This window comes from Mustela lutreola, chromosome 12 (assembly GCF_030435805.1).
Source record: "Mustela lutreola isolate mMusLut2 chromosome 12, mMusLut2.pri, whole genome shotgun sequence".
Lineage (NCBI taxonomy): Eukaryota > Metazoa > Chordata > Mammalia > Carnivora > Mustelidae > Mustela > Mustela lutreola.
Window position 1 is genome coordinate 87,293,745 of NC_081301.1, and position 21,753 is coordinate 87,315,497.

Here is a 21,753-nt window from a genome sequence, read left to right on the forward strand (position 1 = left end):
CAACCAATTATAATACTATTGTCAATAAAGTAGGCTCAAAGAAACTAATAAGTGATAACATTTCAAGAAAATTAGTTGCATAATGAATAAATTCTTGTGTGATGAATGATGAATATGAACTTCATAGGTATTTTAATTTCCTAAAAATATAGTTATATTTTTACTATAATGATAGAAAAATATAACAAATAATTAAGATTTTTTCCTGTTAGGTAGGAAAAAAAAGTCTAAATCAGTGTGATACACTGTACCTTAAGACTCTCAGAGCTACTGGATGTTTCCTCAAAAAAAATTTAGAGATCAATTACTTAAAGAGTAAATCGCAACCAAAAAAGAAAATACTCACAGAATAACAATGTCTTCTTTCTTTCCACATTTTGCACAAACTTCAAGTTCACAGGCACATGGTCTACACATTATGTGGTAAGAATCCTTCACTGACTTTTGTAAACATTTAACACTAAAAGTGGGGGGAAAAAATCAAGCATTATTTTTTACCAATTAATTGCCTAAGATTTATTTGATGAAATAAAATAAACATAGGGCTGCTCTACTAACTAAGCTATGTAGGCACCCCAGATTTATCTACTTTCTTAAAGCTTTTAAAAATGTCATCTTCATGGGGCGCCTGGGTGGCTCAGTGGTTGAGCCACTGCCTTTGGCTCGGGTCATGATCCCAGGGTCGTGGGATCGAGCCCTGCGGATCGAGCCCTGCGTCGGGCTCTCTGCTCAGCGGGGAGCCTGCTTCCTCCTCTCTCTCTCTGCCTGCCTCTCTGCCTACTTACGATCTCTGTCTGTCAAATAAATAAATAAAATCTTTAAAAAAAAAATAAAAAATAAAAAATAAAAATGTCATCTTCAAATCATGACAATTTTACTTCTTCCTTTCCTATTTGGACGCCTTTCATTTCTTTTTCTTGCCTAATTACTCTGGCTAAGACTTTCAGTACTATGTTGAATCAAAGTAGCAAGAACAGGCATCCTTGTCTTGTTCCTGATCTTAGAGGAAAAGCTTCTGGCTTTTCATTGCAAGTATAATGTTAGCTGTGGGTTTGTCATATGAGGCCTTTATTATGTTGAGGTATACTTCCTCTATACCCTGTTTGTTGAGAGTTTTCATCATAAACAGATGTTGACATTTTCTGTCTAATGCTTTTTCTGCATTTATTGAGAGTTGAATTTGGCTTGCTAATATTTTGTTGAGGATTCTTGCAACTACATACATGAGGGATATAGGCCAGCAATTTTCTTTTCCTCTGCCATCCTTGTCTGGTTTTGGTATCCAGGTGATTTTGGCCTCATAAAATGAGTTTGGAAGTTTTGGAATGATTTGAGATGAATCGCTATTAATTCTTTAAATATTGGCAGAATTCACCTATGAAACTGTCTGGTCCTGGAGTTTTGTTTTGGGAGAGGTTTTTAATTATTAATTCAATTTTACTAGTACTTAATCTGTTCAGATTTTCTTTTTTTTTTTTTTACGATTTTATTTATTTATTTGTCAGAGAGAGAGAGAGAGAGACAGCACAAGCAGGGGGAGTGGCAGTCAGAGAAGGCAGAGGGAGAAGCAGGCTCTCCTCGGAGCAAGGGGCCCCATGGGGGACTTGATCCCATGACCCCGGAACCTCGACCCAAGCCGAAGGCAACAGCTCAGCCAACTGAGCCACCCAGGCGTCCCTGTTCAGATTTTCTATTTCTTTAATTCAGTCTTGGTAGATAGTGTGTTTCTAGGAAAATACCTATTTCTCCAATTTGTTCACATATGTTTGTTCATATAGTCTCTTGGGATCCTTTTTATTTATGTTGTATTACTTGTAACTTCTACTCTTTTACTTCTGATTTTACTTGACTCTTCTCTCTTTTATACTTGGTGAGTTTAACAAAAGATTTGTTAATTTTGTTTTATCTTTCCAAAGAACCAGTTCTTAGTTTCACTGATCTTTTTTACTTTCTTTTTAGTTTCTATTTCTTTCTTTCTTTCTTTCTTTCTTTCTTTCTTTTTTTTCCCCCTGCTTTGGTCTATGTTATTTCCTCCCTTCTCCTAAGTTTGGGCTTTAGTTCGCCTACTTCTGCTGCATCTTTTAAGTTATGGTGTGTTGTATTTCCATTTTCAGTTGTCTTCAGGTTTTTTTTTAATTTCTCTTTTGATTTCTTCATTCACTCACTGGTTGTTCAGCAGCATGTTGTTTACTTCACTTTTGTACTCGTAATTTATTTCTGCTTTTATAACGCTGTGGTTGAAAAAGATGCTTAATATGATTTCAGTCTTCTGAAGTTTTTAAAGTTTGTTTTGTGCCCTAACATATGAACTATGCTGAAGAGTATTCCATGTGTAATTGCGAAGAAAATGTATTCTGTTGTTTCTGGATGGAATATTCTGTACTTATTTGTATAATATTGTTAAAATGTTCATATTACCCAAAGTAATATACAGATTCAATGTAATGGTTAGCAAAATTCCAGTGACATTTCTCACAAAAATAGAACAATTCTAAACTTTATATGGAACCACAAACGACCCTGAAAAGTCAAAGCAATCCTGAGAAAGAACAAAGCTGGAGATGTCACACATCTTGAATTCAAACTATATTACAAAGCTACAGTAATCAAAAAAGTATGGTATGGACATGAAAACAAGCACATAGATCAATAGAACAGAATTGATAGCCCCAAAACAAAAGCACACATATATGGTCAATTACTTTACAACAAAGTTGCTAAGAACAAACAATAGGAAAACAACAGTCTCTTCAATAAATAGGACTGGGAAAACTGGACAGCCACATGCACAAAAAGGGAAACTGGATCCCTGTCCTACACCATAACAAAAATTCACTCAAGGGGCGCCTGGGTGGCTCAGTGGGTTAAAGCCTCTGCCTTCAGCTCAGGTCATGATCCCAGGGTCATGGGATCGAGCCCCGAATCGGGCTCTCTGCTCAGCGGGGAGCCTGCTTCCCTTCCTCTCTCTCTGCCTGCCTCTCTGCCTACTTGTGATCTCTGCCCGTCAAATAAATAAATAAAATCTTTAAAAAAAAAAATTCATTCAAAATGGACTAAATACTTGAGTGTAAGACTTGAAATTATAAAATCCCTAGAAGAAAACATGGGCAATAAGCTCCTTAATAGAGGCCTTAGCAATAATCTTCTGAATTTAAAACTAAAAGTAAAGCAGAAAAATTAAAAATGAGTAATGGGCACTATATCAAACTAAAAAGTTTCTATACAGCAAAGAAAACCATCAAAATGAAAAGGTAACCTCCTAAATAAAAAATATTTACAAATCAGGGGTGCCTGGGTGGCTCAGTGGGTTAAAGCCTCTGCCTTCGGCTCAGGTCATGATCCCAGGGTCCTGGGATCGAGCCCCACATCGGGCTCTCTGCTCAGCGGGGAGCCTGCTTCCTCCTCTCTCTCTGCCTGCTTCTCTGCCTGCTTGTGATCTCTGTCTGTCAAATAAATAAATAAAATCTTTAAAAAAAAAATATTTACAAATCATATATAGTATCTGAGAAGGGGTTAACATCCAAAACATAATGAGCTCACACAACTCAATAGCAAAAAATATAATCTAATTATAAATGGGAAAAGAATCTCAATAGACGAGGTGCCTGGGTGGCTCAGTGGGTTAAGCCTCTGCCTTTGGCTCGGGTCGTGATCTCAGGGTCGTGGGATCGAGCCCCGCATCGGGCTCTCTGCTCAGCGGGGAGCCTGCTTCCCCCTCTCTGCCTGCCTCTCTGCCTATTTGTGATCTCTGCCTGTCAAATAAGTAAATAAAATCTTTAAATAAATAAATAAATAAAAATTAAAAAGAAAAAAAAAGAGTCTCAATAGACACTTTTCCAAAGAAGATGGCCAACAGATATATGAAAAAAATACACAACACCATTAATTACCAGGGAAATACAAACCAAAACTACAATGATATCTCCCCCATACATGTTAAAATGGCTGTTATCAAAAAGACAAGAAGAATGGGGCGCTTGGGTGGCTCAGTGGGTTAAAGACTCTGCCTTCGGTTCAGGTCATGATCCCAGGGTCCTGGGATCAAGCCCTGCGTCAGGCTCTCTGGTCATCGGGGAGCCTATTTCCTCCTCTCTCTCTGCCTGCCTCTCTGCCTACTTGTGATCTCTGTCTGTCAAATAAATAAATAAAATCTTAAAAAAAAAAAAAGATAAGAAAAAGTGTTAATGAGAATCTGGAGAAAAGGGGACCCTCTTTTATATAAAACAATATGGAGGCTCCTCAAAAAACCAAAATTAGAAATACCATATGAGATCTACTAACTCCACTTCTGGGTATTTCTCTTCAGAAAATAAAAACACTAACTTGGAAAGATACTGCATCCCATGTTAACTGCAGCATTATTTGCAACAGCCAGAAAATGAAAACAACATATGGGCATCTGGCTGGCCATCAGTAGAGCATGCAACTCTTAATCTTGGGGTTATGCATTTGAGTCCCACATTGGGCATAGAGATAACTTAAAAAAAAGAAAAAGAATTGAAAATAACCAATGATTCTATTCATCGATGAATGAATGAAGAAAATGTGCTAAAATATACAATGGAATATTATTCAGACATAAAAAGAAGAAAATCAAAAGGTACAAACTTCCAGTTATAAAATAGTCATGGGAAAGTAATGCACAGCATAACAATTACAGTTAATATTAACTGGATTGCATATTTGAAAGTTGCCAAGAGAGCAAATCTTAAAAGTTCTCAGCACAAGAAAAAACAACTTTTTAAACTATATATGGTGGCAGATGTTAATGAGACTTATTGTGGTGATCATTTTGCAATGTATATAAACATCAAATCATTATACTGTACAACTATAACTAATATAATGTTATATGTTGATTATACCTGAATTTTAAAAAATTTAAAACTTTTGGGGGCACCTGGGTGGCTCAGTCATTAAACATTTGCCTTTGGCTCAGGTTATGATCCCAGGGTCCTGAGATGGAGTCCTGCATTGGGCTCTTTGCTCTGCAGGAACCCTGCTTCTCCCTCCCCACTCTCCCTGCTTGGTTCCCTTTCTCACTGTCTCTCTCTGCCAAATAAATGAATAAAACCTTAAAAAAAAATTTAAACATCAATAGACATTATTAGTATAGAAAAAAATAAAACCTCATTGAATGGCAGAAAATATTTGCAAATACAGTAATAGATTTGTATCTAAAATACATAAAGAACTCTTGTAACTCAATATATAAACACAAAATAGTAAAGGATTTGAATAGACATTTCACCAAAAAAAGATAAATGGCCAATAAGCATTGAAAAGATGCTCAATGCCACTAGACATCAGGGAAATGCAAATCAAAATTGCAATGACATACCACCTCACATCACTAGAATGACTATTATCATAAAGAAGGACAATAACAAGTGTCAATAACAATGTGGAGAAGTTGGAGCCTTCATATTGCTGGTGTTAAGTAAAAAAGTATGGCTGCTTTTGAAAACAATCTGGCAATTCCTCAAAAGGTTAGATACAGAGTTAACATACAACCCTGGAATTCCAATTCTCTCTCTCCACACACACATACACACACACAGGACACCTGAAAACAAATATGCAGGGGCACCTGGGTGGCTCAGTGGGTTAAAGCCTCTGCCTTTGGCTCAGGTCATGATCCCAGGGTCCTGGGACGGAGCCTGCCTCTGGCTCTCTGCTCAGCAGGGATCCGGCTTCCCTTCCTCTCTCTCTGTCTGCCTCTCTGTCTACTTTTGATCTCTGTCTGTCAAATGAATAAATAACATCTTTAAAAAAAAGAAAAAGAAAAAGAAAACAAATACGCATACAAAAACTTGTCCCTGAGCATTGACAGTGGCATTATTTGTTAATAGCCAAAAGAGTAGAACAATCTGAATGTCCATCAAGTAATGAATGGATAAATAAGAGGTACAGCTCTACATGGAATATTTAGTAATAAGAAAGAATTAAGTACTGATAAGTGTTACAATATACTTGAAAAAATTATGCTAAATAAAAGAAGCCAGTCACAAAACACTGCATGTTACATGATTCTGTTTATGTGAAATTCCAAAATAGGCAAATGGATAAAGACAGAAAGCAAGAGCGGGGTTTTTCAGGGGTTAATGGAGATTGACTACTACAGGGCAAGGAGTTTCTTTAAGAGATGATTGTAAGGACCTATTTAGAAACTGTCTCTGCTCCCCTTCCTCCAGGGGATTTACTTGGATACAAGTCCCGAAAACAAGCCTCAGGTAACAAAGTTCAAATACAGGGGTGGGTCAGGCCAGGTGGAGACATGCTATCAGTGGGGGGATGCAAGCTGTCTCCCTAGCTACCAAAGAGTAGGAGCCCCGCCCTTTGGGAGCCTTTTTGGCGCCAATCCTAACAAGGTGTAATAGGCTGGTTCAAATGTCTACTAGGGTAAATTGTAATTCAGTTGGTCACCTAGCATCACTGTGGAGTTTCCTGTGTGTTACAATCTCTCTGCTTCCATCTCTCTTTGCCTGCCTCTCTGCCCTACTTGTGATCTCTATCAAATAAATAAATAAAATCTTAAAAAAAAAAAATCCATGAATATAATTCACTAAATTGATGTTTTAAGGAAGAAAAACCATATATTGATTTCATCAGATGTAAAAAAAGAATTTAACAAAATTTAACATCCATTCATGATTAAAAACTAGCAGCAAACTATAAAGAAACTTCCTCAACCTGGTAAAAAGCTCCTAGAAGGAAATTATAGCTAATAACATATTTACTGGTAAAAGAATGAATAAAATCAGGAAAAGGGCAAGAATATGGGCCCTCATCATTCCTTTTCAAAAAATATACAAGGGATCCTAAGCAGTGCAACAAAGGCAAAAAAGAAATACAATAGCATACAGATTGGAAAGCAAGAAATACAACTGTCTTAATTGGAAAAAAAAAAATCATTGTCTATGTAGAAAATTCCAACAAATTTACAAAAGCTGTATTAGAAATAAAAAGTGAGGGACACCTGGCTGGCTCACTTGGCAGAGCATGCGACTCTCAATCTTGAGGGCTATGAGTTCAAGTCCCACATTGGGTGTAGAGATTACTTAAAACTAAAATTTAATAAATAAATAAATAAACGTGAGTTTATTAAAGTCCTAGTATATATGGTCAGTAAACAAAAATGAACTATACATAGCAATGACCAATGTCTTTCTGTAGAAATTAGCAAACTGATTCTAAAAGCTGTTTTTTAAAAAAGCAAAAAAAGCTGTAATAGTCAAAACTATTTTGAAAAAGAAAACCAGCTGGAAGATTCATGATTGGATTTTAAGACTTATGATAAGGCTACAGTAATCAGGTTAGTGTGGTATTGGTGAAAGGTTAAACACACAGATCAATGGGATAGAACACATTCCAGAAATAGATATATAGTATATATAATCGATTGATTTTTCAGCACAGTACTAAGGGAATTCAATGGAGAAAAAACAGTCCTTTCAATAAATAATGCTGGAACAACTGGATATTCAATAAATTAACAGGAAATGGCTTAAAAGTCCAAATATAAAACCAAGAATTATACAACATCTAAAAGAAAACAGGAGAAAATATTTGTGATCCTAGGCCAGGCAAAGATTTCTTAGCTACAACAACAAAGTCAAGAACAAAAATTCCTGATAAAGCCTGATCTTCACCAAAATAAAAAATTATTCCACTCTGAAAGTATGGGGGACAAGCGTAGGCTGCCCCAAGATGGGACTCTGGCATGAACACTATGCTGAGTTAAAAGCAATCAAAAGCCAGCAGATTCAGGAAAAGCCCTTTACTTCCCCACAACTGCTTGCTTATACCAGGAAGACAGCTATTAATAGAGATTCCACTTTACCTAGCCATTTACCTACATAAAAGGAAAACCTTTGTTTTCTAAACATCTCCTTTCGCATCCTCAGACCCCGACCCCTCTCCTTAGCTCATACAGATCATGTTACCTATCTTTGGAATTTCCATGTTTCTGTGGATTCCCTGTACTTAGACTATTAAACTTGATTTTCTCCTGTTAATCTGTCTTATGTTGATTTGATTCTTAGTTCGGCTAGCAGGACTTTGAAAGGTAGAGGAAATTCTTCCTCTCCAAAAGTCACTATTAAGAGAATTAAAAAAAAAAATGTCAGAGGTTGGCAGAAAGTATCTGCGAAACCGATACCTGATAAAAGATTTGTACCCTCAATATATAAAGAACGTTCAAAGCCCAGTAATAAGTAAACAATTCAATAAAACCATGAGCTAAAATATATAAAGAAGACTTCACTAAAGAAGAAACAAATGCAGAATGAGCACATAGAAAGATGTTTAGCATCACTGGTCATCAAACAAATGCAAATTAAAATCATAATAAGATAAAGCTACTCACTTAAGGCTAAAACAGGACACATTGAGGCACCTGGGTGGCTCACCTGGTTAAGCATCTGACTTTGGCTCATGTGAACCCAGGGTCCTAGGATTGAGCCCACGTGGGGCTCTGTGCTGAGCGGGGAGTCCACTTTGCCCTCTCCCTCTGCCCCTGGCCCTCCTCCTGCATATAAAATAGTCTTAAATATAAATAAATAATCTTAAAAATAAATAAATAAATAATAAAATAAAACAATACAAAACAAACAGAAGATCCTAAGTGTTGAGGATGCAGAACATCTAGAACTCTTACAGTGCCAGTAAGAATGCAAACAGTGGGGCACCTGGGTGGTTCAGTGGGTTGAGCCGCGCTGCCTTCGGCTCGGGTCATGATCTCAGGATCCTGAGATGGAGTCCCGCATCGGGCTCTCTGCTCATCAGGGAGAGGGAGAAGCAGGCTCCCTCTGAGGGCTGCTCTGACTAAGCAACCCAGGCACCCAATAAATCTTAAAAACAAAACAACAACAACAACAAAAGAACGAGGGGGGCTCCTCGGTGGCTCAGTTGTTAAGCATCTGCCTTTACCTCAAGTCATGATCCTAGGGTCCTGGGATTGAGTCCTGCAACAGGCTCCCTGCTCAGTGAGAAGCCTGCTTGTGTTCCCTCTCTTGCTATCTCTCTCTGTGTTAAATAAATAAATAAAATCTTTAAAGGAAAAAAAAAAAAAAAAAAAAAAGAATGGGTGCCTGGGTGGCTCAGTTAAGTGTCTGCCTTCCACTCAGGTCACGATCCTAGGGTCCTGGAATCAAGCCCAGCAAAGGGCTCCCGCTCAGCGGGGAGCCTGCTTCTCCCTCTCCCTCTGCCTGCCACTCTGCCTACTTGTGCTCTCTATCCCTCTGACAAATAAATAAATAAAATCTTTAAAAAAAAAAAAAAAGAGTTCTTTCTTGGCCATTGCATACAATGACCCCACAATAGGTGGAGTGACTACAAAGTTTTAGGGTAACGGAACCAACTGTCTTATATTTTAATTGTGTATTAGTCTCACAACTGTATTCATTTTTCAAAACTTACAAAACTGTTGCTGAAAACATGAAAGGAGGCCCAAAATGGAGTTACTTAAGCTAAGCCCCAAGTCACCAAACCAAGATGTAGTCCACTTTCAGCTCTGCCAGAAATGGAATCCTGCACCAGTCAGGCATCTCCTTATCAGCACTAGTTAGGTGACCTGCCTAACAGATCCCTGTCAGCCCCTAGAGGAAAGCTGCCTAGGATAACCAACCAGCTTTTTTGTCTAGTATAATTTCCTTGTTCCCACTCCCTTCTGCCTTTAAGTATCTTTCATTTCACATACCTCCCTGGAGCTCCTTTCTGTCTGCTAGACTGTATGGACTGATTCATGAATCAACACAAAGCTAATAAGATCATTAAAATTTACTCAGTTGAGTTTTGTTTTTTAATACTGTACACTAAAAAGGATGAATTTACCACATAAAAATCATATCTTCAAGAGACCTGGCAGACAAAAACCTAAGTTAGAATTTAAAACAAACAAACAACAACAACAACAACAACAAAAAAAAAAAAAAAAAAAAAAACAACCACCTCTCTGATATACAATCTAAGTGAAAATAATTATTAAAAATTTCTTATTAAAGCATTTGGTAGGTTTATATTTTGGATTTCCAGGAAGCTTTATTTAATTACTCTGCAATAAAAACAGATTTAAAGAATGTACATCATTAGAACACACAGATGAAGTTCTAACAATCCACATGGATTACGAAAAGCTTCAGGTTTTCTTTTAGTTTCAAATTTTTTAAAGTTTTAAAATAATTTTAAAGAAAGTATGTCTTTGGGGGCGCCTGGGTGGCTCAGCGGGTTAAAGCCTCTGCCTTCGGCTCAGGTCATGGTCTCGGGGTCCCAGGATCGAGCCCCGCATCAGGCTCTCTGCTTGGCGGGTAGCCTGCTTCCCCCTCTCTCTCTCTGCCTGCCTCTCTTGTCTACTTGTGATCTCTGTCTGTCAAATAAAAAATAAAAAATCTAAAAAAAAAAAAGTATGTCTTTGTTAGGTTCATCAAAGACCTCAGGGAAATTAGAATGTTTTCATTTCTGTGAATATTTTGTTTCATACCAGGGAATCCTGGCTTAAACCAATCCTTAAGAATTCAAATTGCTAATTAAGGGATAAAACTGTATTTACAGAACTGTTAATGTTAAAATTTACATGTAAAATATGCTTTAAAATGGGATATCCTGTTTTGGAATCTGAAGTTAAAAGATCCCAGAGTCTAAATTCTCTAGCCCACTGAGTCCCCAAAACAGTGACTCTTAACACTGTCTCCAACACCTGCATAGCTTATTAAAATGCAGATAACTGGGTTACAGCCATTGTTTACACGCTCAACATCTTGCAGATGGGTCCTAAGAATCTGTTAAACTAAGAAATTCCTATGCACATTACCACTTGAGACTCTTGACCAGATCAAAGTATTACTGCCTAAAGATGGGCGTTTTCCCGTGTTCCTCCTGCTGGTTGAGACTGTAATGGCCAATTCAAAGACCAGCAGGCATTCTATTGCTGAAATCAACTATCCTCTTTTCAAATTTAAGATCACTCTGAAAAACAGCCAGGTTTTATTAGGTTAGCAGCCCTATAAATATAAGTATGCCTATCTTTTAAGGAGACACACAGATTTTCAAAACATTTCCTTTTTATCAATGTGAAATATGTTTGTGGAAATGTAATATGAATTTATACACCTACACTTAACAAGCTTCCAGTTTCCCTTGCAGGTAAGTAGGACCCTTGTGCACCTTCTCTTTCAAATCTCTTAATTCAGGCTTTATGTCTTCACTGGGAGTAGAATGAAACAAGGTCTGAAAGTAATTGAATTTTTGCATTTTTTTTCACCTCAAGACTCAAAGAATCTTGATCTTAAGGATGGAATGGTTTAGATATTATTTTAATGATAAGAGACACACCTTTCGTCATAAAATCTGTAAAATATCATGAAACATCTTTCAAAGTGGCTGAAAATTAATCACTCTTGAGTGGCTTTTTCTTAAAAAATACACAGTAAAGAAAAACATTAAATTCACCTAAATATAAATTTTACCTATTTTCCCTTGAAAATGGATATATTTTGAGTATTTTAAGTCCAATGCTCAACGAACTTCAGAGACGTTAAAATAATCATGGATTTGCCTTCTTTCTATTTCTCTATGAAATCTAATTCCCAGAAACAATCAATCTTGACCACGCATAAATCAAAACTAATCATTTCAGTGGAAACCATGGCCAAATAAAAACACAGGTCACTCCTATTAACCATGTTTACTGACAAAGGAGACAGTAGTACACCTTTTTAAAAATTATGCCATATTTACTTTTTTATAATGAAAAACACAATAGGATAGAAAAGTAATTAAAAGCTAAAATATGCTCACTACATATTTAAGGGTGAAAGTCAGGACAAAACTTGCAGTTTTCAATTGGCCCCTGTAAATACTAACAGATATTATTTTAAAAATAGCACTGACCTAGAAGACCGAGATTCTACCACAGCTTTGACATGCTCTTGTCATATAATCTTTGAAAGTCACTCTCTTTGAGTCTCTTTCTTCATAATGAATTCTAAAAATGCTGGCACCTTAGCATGAACAAAAGACAGGGGCACCGAACTATACTAGTAATCACTGTATTTGTCACCTCCAAAAACTCAGTTAAAAAACAAAAAGAAAAACTCGGATTTTTCTACTGACACTGCTGTGATATTAACAAACTTTTATATTGTATAATAAAACATATCAACATTTGGAAGATCAGTAGAACTCAGTGAATTAATATTTTCCAAACGAGCAAATGTATGTTATAAAATCATGCATGGGTATGGGGACCAGTCTGGCTCACAGGGTAGAGCATGCAACTCTTGAGAGGATTTCTACAATTATCTGGGAAAAGCTATTAAAGTTTACTTTTACTCCTTTTAAAATTTTTTCTTTCCTTTTTTTTCTACTAGCCAGACACTAAAGAAGTTTGTAAAGAATGTGCAACAATGCCACTTGTCTCACTAGTATTTTTGTTTCTAAGGTTTTTTGTTTTTTTTGTTTTTGTTTTTTTTTCACAAAAAGTTATTAACACTTACTGGGCATATTTTGCTTATATTCATATTATTGAGTAAATAATTATTTTTAAAATGTCTGCATTTTCATATCTAATACAATAAACAGCAATAGATAAAACCCATATAAACCCATATAAGCTAAGCTTTCTCAGGTGCTCAAAACTTTTACAAAGGGGTCCTGAAACAGGTTTAAAAACCACTGATCTAGATAATAAATGCTAAAGGAAAAAGAACTGTTCTTGTGTTTTTAGTACTTGCTACAAGTAAAAGGCTTATTTTACTCTGAAACAACTTTGCTGGCACTGTCTTCATTTCCTGGTTAAATTATTACACTTTAACCTTTAGCATAATTTAGCTCCACTTGTAATACTCGTAATATGCGATGACTAGGTGCTTTCGTAAACAATGAGCTATGGTACTCCACCCTTGATGTACAAATAATACAAACTCAACATTGACAGAGTTCTATAAAGTCACACTTCCTGCAGTGACTCTAAGTAATCTGCTAACATAGAAAGATTCTGAAACCATACTAAGGAATTATATCATATGCTACTTAGAAAATGCTTTTAAGGAAACAGTATCTCTAAAGTCCAATAATTTTGAGTACAAAAAGCTACAATTCAGCTCCTTGTGTCCACACAAGGCCTAAAAATAAGTGTTTAAGTGTGTTTAAAAATAAGTGGAGAGGAGCGCCTGGGTGGCTCAGTGGGTTAGGTTTCTGCCTTTGGCTCAGGTCATGATCTCAGGGTTCTGGGATCGAGCCCCATATCAGGCTCTCTGCTCAGTAGGGAGCCTACTTTCCCCTCTCTCTGCCTGCCTCTCTGCCTACTTGTGATCTCTCTCTGTTAAATAAGTATATAAATAAAATCTTTTTTAAAAAGTGGGGGGGCACCTGGGTGGCTCAGTGGGTTAAGCCACTGCCTTCGGCTCAGGTCATAATCTCAGAGTCCTGGGATTGAGCCCCGCATCGGGCTCTCTGCTCAGCAGGGAGCCTGCTTCTTCCTCTCTCTCTGCCTGCCTCTCTGCCTGCTTGTGATCTCTCTCTGTCAAATAAATAAATAAAATCTTTAAAAAAAAAAAAAGTGGGGAGACTGTACTACCTCTTGTCATCCCAGATTTGATTAGAACAATTCCTAAGAGTACAAAATATTCACTTCTCACCAAGAATAATTTAGAAAAAAAAGAAAAAATGGAAGCTACTGTACTTTAGGGCAGGCAATTTTAAATCAAAGCTTGCTGTATCTATCAATATTAATGTTAAAAAGTAGGTTTCATGCACAGGTGAACAATGGATGACAGTAATGAAAACTTTCTAGTTTTACACTTGAACATTAAGGACTTCAATATGACATGAAGAGTAACCTGTGAGCAAAACTCCACTCTGGGACATTTTACTACTCCTGGAATGGGCTTACACAACTCTCACGTCACTGATTAACCATCAGAGTCTCAACCTATTATACGAAATGCTGGGGCTGAAGAATATAACCAAAGAGTCCAAACTATATAGTTCATTGTCACAGACTGATAACAGGAGGGACTGATAACATTGTAGTGTATAACAATGTTTACTTCTTTTAAAATGTTTATTTTATTTTTTTAAGTAAACTCTACACCGAGGTGAGGCTTAAACTCACAACCCGGAAGTTACAGTTGTATGCTCAATCGACTGAGCCAACCAGGCACCCTTACTTTTTGTTTTGTTTTGTTTTGCTTTGTTTTTTTTAAATAATCCCTTTACCCTCTGTGGGGCTCAAACTCACAACCCTGAGATCAAGTCACATGCTATACAGACTGAGTCAGCCAGGGATCTCAGAACAAAAGAACCAAAAGACCATACATAGGGAGACACCCTGTGATTATCCACATTATCTATCAAAGGGAGCATGGGATTCTTGTTCATTTTTCCTCCTTGCCCTGGTGATTTCCTCACAGGGTGTCCTACAAACATTGTTTACAGAACTCTTTTACCTTTAATTTCTATCTTTTCTAGATCTACCGCTCCTATTTTCATTTTCTTAGTCCTCTGCAGTCTCACCTTGTACCCTATGGGTCTCTTTCATCTTTTACTTATACCTGACACTCTTCAATCTGCCCAAGAATTATTTGTGGGCCTATCTCTCATAAAAGATTGTAAACTCCTTGGTGTTGGAGATTGATTTTGGCATCTTCTATAATATATAGCACAACGTCTTATATATTGAAGATGCTATTTGAAACAGAATTTGATTTTGCCACATCAAATTTAAATTCTATGTAGGGGGCACCTGGGTGGCTCAGTGGGTTAAAGCCTCTGCCTTCAGCTCAGGTCATGATCTCAGGATCCTGGGATCGAGCCCCACTTCAGGCTCTCTCTCTGTCAAATAAATAAATAAAATCTTTAAAAAAAATTCTACGCAGCAAGTTCTATGTGACAGTTACTTTCCACCTATGATGAATATAGTCTCTTATAAAAGAAAAATATTGGGGTGCCTGGGTGCCTCAGTCGCTTAAGCATCTGCCTTGGGCTCAGGTCATGATCGTGGAATCCCAGGATCATGTCCTCCATTGGGACATGATTGGGCTCCCCCTCAGTGGGGAGTCTGCTTCTCCCTCTAACCCTCCCGATCTCATGTTCTCTCTCTCACACATACAAACATACATAAATAAAATCTTTTTAAAAAAATATTAATTTTGGGGGCGCCTGGGTGGCTCAGTGGGTTGAGCCTCTGCCTTCGGCTCGGGTCCTGATCTCAGGGTCCTGGGATCGAGCCCCGCATGGGGCTCTCTGCTCAGCGGGGAGCCTGCTTCCTCCTCTCTCTCTGCCTGCCTCTCTGCCTACTTGTGATCTCTGTCTGTCAAATAAATAAATAAAATCTTTAAAAAATATATTAATTTTGTTGGGCTTCTGGGTGGCTCAGTGGGTTAAACCTCTGCCTTCAGCTCAGGTCATGATCTCAGGGTCGGGGGATCGAGCCCCACATGAGTTTCTCTGCTCATCGGGGAGCCTGCTTCCCCCCGCCCCTCTGCCCCTCTGCCTACTTGTGATCTCTCTGTGTCAAATAAATAAAATCTTTTAAAAAATGTGTATTAAAATATATATATTAATTTTGTGAATAAGTTAAAAGTAAGGTTTGATTGAAATAATGAGTGTCTTAAAGGTAAAATCCTTAAAAAACTGACTATTCCTTTAATTTGTGAAGTGTTTATTCAGTAATTTAGAGTAGGAAAAATGGATTATAATGGCACTTTTGGGATCAAGTCTCATACCCGGCTCCCTGCTCAGTGGAGAGCCTTCTTCTCCCTCCCCTTCTGCCCCTCCCCCAGCTCTCTCAAATAAATAAACTCTTTAAAAAAAGAAAGGGTATTAGTACTTACTTTAGTTTAGAATTTGTTAATGTCTTTACTGATGGGGTATAATAATAGTTTTTACTTAGAACTACCTTATTTATAATTTATAAAATCTAATATTCGGTTACTTATTAATATAAAGTTAAACTTAATTTCCATTTTAAAAACACAGTTAAATCACTAATGACTTAATAGTTATTTTGGATAATGATTTTACTATTTTTTTCATTGATAGCAAAAGCTATGCAAAATGTTTTTGGAAATAAAATTGCAGGGTGCCTGGGTGGCTCAGTCGGTTAAGTGTCTGCCCTCAGCTCAGGTCATGATCCCTGAATCCTAGCATCCAGCCTCACATTGGGCTCCCTGCTCAGCAGGGACTCTGCCTCTCCCTCTCCCCCACCTTGTTTGTTCTCTCTCTCTCACTCTCTCTCAAAAAAAAAAAAAAAAAAAAAAAATCTTAAAAAAAAAAGAAAAGAAAATATAATTGCTATGCATTAATTTCTTGGTGATTCTCAATAATATCATTATTAAAATATATACTTTGAAATAACTGCCAACAAATGTTGGCAAAGATATCAAGAAAAGTGGAACCCTTGCATATTGTTGGTGCAACTGTAAAATGGTGCAATCACTATTAAAAGAGGTATGAAGGTTCCTAAAACAATAAAAAAAAGAACTACCATACGATCCAGCAATCCCACTTCTGTGTATATACATGCCAAAAAATTGAAAGCAGTCTTGAAGAGATATTTGCACAACGCTCATAACAGTATTCAAAATACCCAAGAGGTAGAAGCAACCTAAGTGTCCACACAGAGGAGTGAAAACCAAGATGTAGTATATATATTCAGTGGAATATTACTTAGTCTTAAAAGGGAAGGGAATTCTGGCACATGTTATAACAACAATGAGCCTTGAGAACACTATACTAAATGTAATAAGCCAGTCACAAAAGAACAAATACTTTTATGACTCCATTCATATGAAGTACTTAAAGTAGTCAAATTCAGGGGTGCCTGGGTAGCTCAGTCAGTTAAGCCTCCAACTCTTGATCTCCAGGGTCTTGAGTTCAAGCCCCATGTTGGAGCCCAGAGTGGAGCCTACTTTAAAAAAAATTATTTAAAAAAATAAAAAATAAAGTAGCCAAATTCATAGCAACAGAAAACAGAATGGAAGCTGCCAAGAGCTGATGGAGCAGAGAAAGGGGAGCCTCTGTTTAATAGGTAAAGACTTCACAGTTGCAAGATGGCAGTGTTTTGGAGACCTGTTGCACAACAATATGAATATACTTAACACAACCGAACTGTACACTTACAAGTGGTTAAAATGATAAATTGTATGCTATTTATTTTATACCACCACAAAAATAGAGAATGTTAAAAAGACAGGGTGGCTTTACAAAAGATTATCTTGAGTGTCGGAGTTTGGCTAATTCAGTTAGAACCAAGTTTTGGAGTAAAGGGGGGCAAGCATCTGGTCAGAAAGACAAGCCAGACAGGGCGCCATGGCCGGCTTCGAAGCCTCTCATCCTCCGCTCATTTTCTCCCGAATACTATGACTTTTCGTTTTCTCTCACAGTTTGAAGAACCTCATCCCCACTCCCACACTCCCACACTATTAGCATACATGCAAAAGTACAACTTCCCAGGGGAGAAAAAATTCTACTTAGTCCCCTGCTGCGGGAGACCCAACTCTTTCTGACAGGAGCCCTTGAAACTTTTATGTGAAATAAGTCTTTTTCAAAATACTGGCTTATTCAAACTCTGGACCAAGAGACGTAGTTGAGTAAAGGTGAGATAGAGGAGAATTTATTTAATACAATGAAGTATGAAGAGGTAAGGCTTTCGGTGGGGTAATAAATTTTAAAAATTATCGGTCAATACCGACAATATGAGAACCAGGGGTAGTGACTTCCATTTAAACGCAAACAGTGTTTTAAGCATTAAGCACGTCCATGTCTTAAAACAGGCCAGACAGTCGAAGAGGCGTGTGACACTAGGTCTTGCCCTCCTCACTTAAAATATTTTTTAGAATGAAATCTACTCTTAAACGATTATATTTTAAGTAATCTCTATATCCAACATGGGGCTCGAACTCACAACCCTGAGATCAAGAGCTGCATACTCCACTGACATCCTTCTTGCAGCATTTAAGGTGTAGGGCAGTTCTGTTTGGGCAAATTGGAGTGAGGGGATCCCTGGCTAAGCTTTTGTTTTATTCAAGAATTCTATAGCTGAGGGGCACTTGGCTGGCTCATTCTGTAGAACATGTAACCCTTGATCTCCAGGTGGTGAGTTCCAACAACCCATGCTAGGCCTACAGCTTATTTAAAAATAAAAAAATAAAAAATTCTACAGATGAAAAGATTGAAAACTACTAGACTAAGATATATGTCAAGTTTCAGTGGGGCTTGGCCCTGTGAGTATCCATGTATTTTGTATGCACCAAGGTTTCTCAACCAAGACACTAGTAACATCCTGGGCTGGATATGTCTTTGATGCGATGGCTGTCCTATGCACTGTAGGATTTTTTGTAGCATCTGGCCTTTACTCACTATATGCCAGTAGCATCACTTCCAACTTCTCAAATCAAGACCATCAAAATTGTCTCCAGGGGCACTTGGGTGGCTCAGCTGGTTAAGCATCTGCCTTCAGCTCAGCTCAAGTCACGATGCCAGGGTCCTGGGATTGAATCCTGATTCTTCATCTCCCACTCCCCCTGCTTGTGTTCCCTCTCTGCTTGTGTTCCTTCTCTGTCTGCAAATAAATAAATAAAATCTTTTAAAAAAAAACAAAACACACAACTGTCTTCAGACACTGCCAAATGTCACATGGTTGGGGGGGGCCACAATCGACCCCTCCCATTTGAGAACTGCTAATGCGGGGGAGATATAGATCCACTTCTAAGCTCAGAGCCCAATTTGTTTGTGATCTGTTGCTGTTTTATACTAGCTTCTCCTTTCTCTTCTACTACTATGGTAATGTTAAACATAAGCTAACATTAAATTCTTGGTAAATTATTTTTTATGAGTAGGAAGAGAAAAAAAGAAGGCTAGAGATTCTAACACAAATATGGGTATTTGCCTATAACACTTCTAAAGTAATACTTGAAAAAGGTTGCTTGGTTACCTGAAATACAAGGCACAAGAAGTTTCTAGGTACTAGCTTAGGCATTTCAATGCCTGAATATAAAATCTATTTATTTGGACATGTGTATTTAAAAAAAAAAATGAGGTGTCTGGCTGGCTCAGTTGGTAGAGCATGCAACTCTTGTTCCCAGGGTCCTACGCTCAACCCTCACTTTGGGCATCGAGCTTACTTTAATTAACTAATTAATTAATTCCATTTATTTATTCATTCATTCAATTAATTAATTAATTAATAAGCGGGTCTATACATGTGGTACTCAGCAGTGGATAACTTTCATAAACAAGATGGGTGACTATAAAAATTAATATACCATTAGGCTCAGATGAAGAGAAGAACAACGCTTTTTGAATGAATAATATAATACTGAGAAATCACTGTAGGAGGACAGGAAAACATGGCTTTAGAATGGGAGCAATTTGCATTTGAATCTTAACTCCATCTGCTTTACTTTCTGATCTTGGCTAAAACATATAATCCGTCTGAGCCCAGAAAAAAAGAAAAAAAAAACCAAACCAACTTTATTTCTTGTCTTGCATTGCTTGAGGAAGGGGATAATCTTTTAACCATCTGTATTTCCAATATAGCTGGAAAATAATTTGATAAATGAATTTTAGGTAAAAATGTCAAGACTCCTTTCTTCTTTAAGAGCTATACAAATCATTTAACATTTTTAAGATCTCTTGTTTTTCCAATAATTCAGTTCCACACTCAAGGTTATTTACAGGATTCCTGAGTGATTTAGGACTGACCAAGCATAGTAACGAATGCTTTTAATTTATCTTTGGGTTTTCTTTTTCGAAAGTCAAAACCAGGGCCCTTGAAAAATGAGGGTTTTTTTGTTTGTTTGTTTAGTTTTTTTAAGATTTTATTTATTTGAAAGAGAGAGAAGTAACATAAGCAGGGACAAAGGGAGAGGGAGAAGCAGGCTTCCCGCCGAGCAGGAAGCCTCTCTGTGGGGCTTGATCCCAGGACTCTGGGATCATGATCTGAGCCAAGACAGACGCTTAACAACTGAGCCACCCAGGTGCCTCAAAAAATGAAGTTTTATATAAAAAGATTCAGACTCATTCTGATCCTCAATTCTTACATATATAAGCAATCTTTAAGTCTAAGGATTAAACCATTTGGGTGTCCAGGAGTTGTTGGTGGCACCTAAGAAGCCCTCCAACCAGGGATTAGCAAGAACTCGCCCTAAAATCAAAACACATAAGCCAAAATGAGTGGGAATCCTGCTACAGAGTAACCTGACCTCTGATTAAACAGCCAAGCATGGGGGCGCCTGGGTGGATCAGTGGGTTAAAGCCTCTGTCTTCAGCTCAGGTCATGATCTCAGGGTCCTGGGATCAAGTCCTGAATCAGGCTCTCTGCTCCGCAGGGAGTCTGCTTCCTCTTCTCTTTCTGCCTGCCTCTCTGCCTACTTGTGATCTCTGTCTGTCAAATAAATAAATAAAATCCTAAAAGAAAAAAAAAAGTTGCCCTTTAAAAAGAAAGAAAAGAAAGAAAGAAAGAAAGAAATATAGAACAAACAAACAAAAAACCAGCCAGGCATGAAATAAGGTGGTGGCTCATCTCAGCTCTTACAGAGAAGAGAAGCTGTGAAAAGCTGAGCATTATCTTTATAAGCCTTTCGCTTTCTTCCATAAAGACTTGAAGATCTGAGTATTCGATGATACTTAAAACGACCTTTGGGCACCTGGGTGGCTCAGTCATTAAGCATCTGCCTTGGGCTCAGGTCATGATCCCAGGGTCCTGGGATAGAGCCCCACATTGGGCTCCCAGCTCAGCAGGGAGCCTGCTTCTCCCTCTTCCCCTCCGCTGACTTGTTTCTCTCTCAAACAAATAAAATCTTAAAAAAACAAAAACAAAAAAACCCTACCTTATAACCAAGGGTAGTACCAGGATCACACTGTTTATGTAGCATTAATGGATGATCTTTTTTTCCTCCTCCCTCTCACGACTGACAATCATCCCACCCCCACCACCCCCCAGCAAATACTCGTTTTTGGCTCTTACAGCTCCAGTTAGGACATCTTTTCCAAAAATCTCTGGCATGGTCCAGGGTTGTTTTCAGTAACTGGGACAAAGTGTCATAAAGAACATGATCATAAAAATCCTGTAGAATGTCACGTCACTGAAAAGGAAACATGAGACCTCCTCTGCCAAGTACAAACACAATACAGTTTTTGCTTCTGTGGTCAAAACAGATAACATGGAAGAGTTTAGACGTCTAATTCTTTCTTGGGTCTAATATTTGGGATTAGATCGCAGGAGCAATAGAAATTTGCTAATCATCCATGACTTTTGGTGATTTATAAGCCCAATGAGTAAGATAAAAGAGCTTCAATTTTCGCAATATTCAGAATATTACTTCATTACAAAAGAAATGTTCACCTATAAATAGTCCCCCTTCCTCTTACATTTTATGTTCTGTTGAACTTTTCCTTATATACATCATTTGGCTACATAATCTGTGGCAAAAGATAGCTAGACTAGTAAAATACTCAACATTTTCATCAATGACAATATTTGGGGTGCTGGAAAATTATCTTTTCACAAAAGACACATCCAATGTCCAAGAAAACTTCTCATATAAATTCTGACAAAGGACAAATTTAACTTCTAAGCAAGATTAGCCGGAGTAAAACATTCAAAATTTCTAAGTTATGTTACCATCAGAATCTTTCATCAATGCACTTAAATCCCTTATAATGTTGGTAAAGTGTTAATATGCAAAGAGTGCAACATGAATATAGTTAAGTCATACTTTCTAGAACACTCTCAATCCTGGATTGGAGTTT

At 37.5% G+C, this 21,753-nt stretch overlaps 1 protein-coding gene across 2 annotated transcripts in view; it reads right to left on the bottom strand.

Moving 5' to 3' along the window:
• The window catches only part of C12H9orf85 (chromosome 12 C9orf85 homolog), a 67,258-nt gene that overhangs the window by 324 nt on the left and 45,181 nt on the right, over positions 1-21,753 (bottom strand). The window contains exon 3 of one of the 2 annotated variants that reach the window (XM_059141021.1): positions 347-460. In XM_059141021.1, coding sequence (XP_058997004.1) covers positions 347-460 — 114 coding nt within the window. Of the gene's footprint in view, positions 1-346; positions 461-21,007; positions 21,030-21,753 lie in introns of those variants that run through there. The other variant, XM_059141022.1, reaches the window with a different exon arrangement.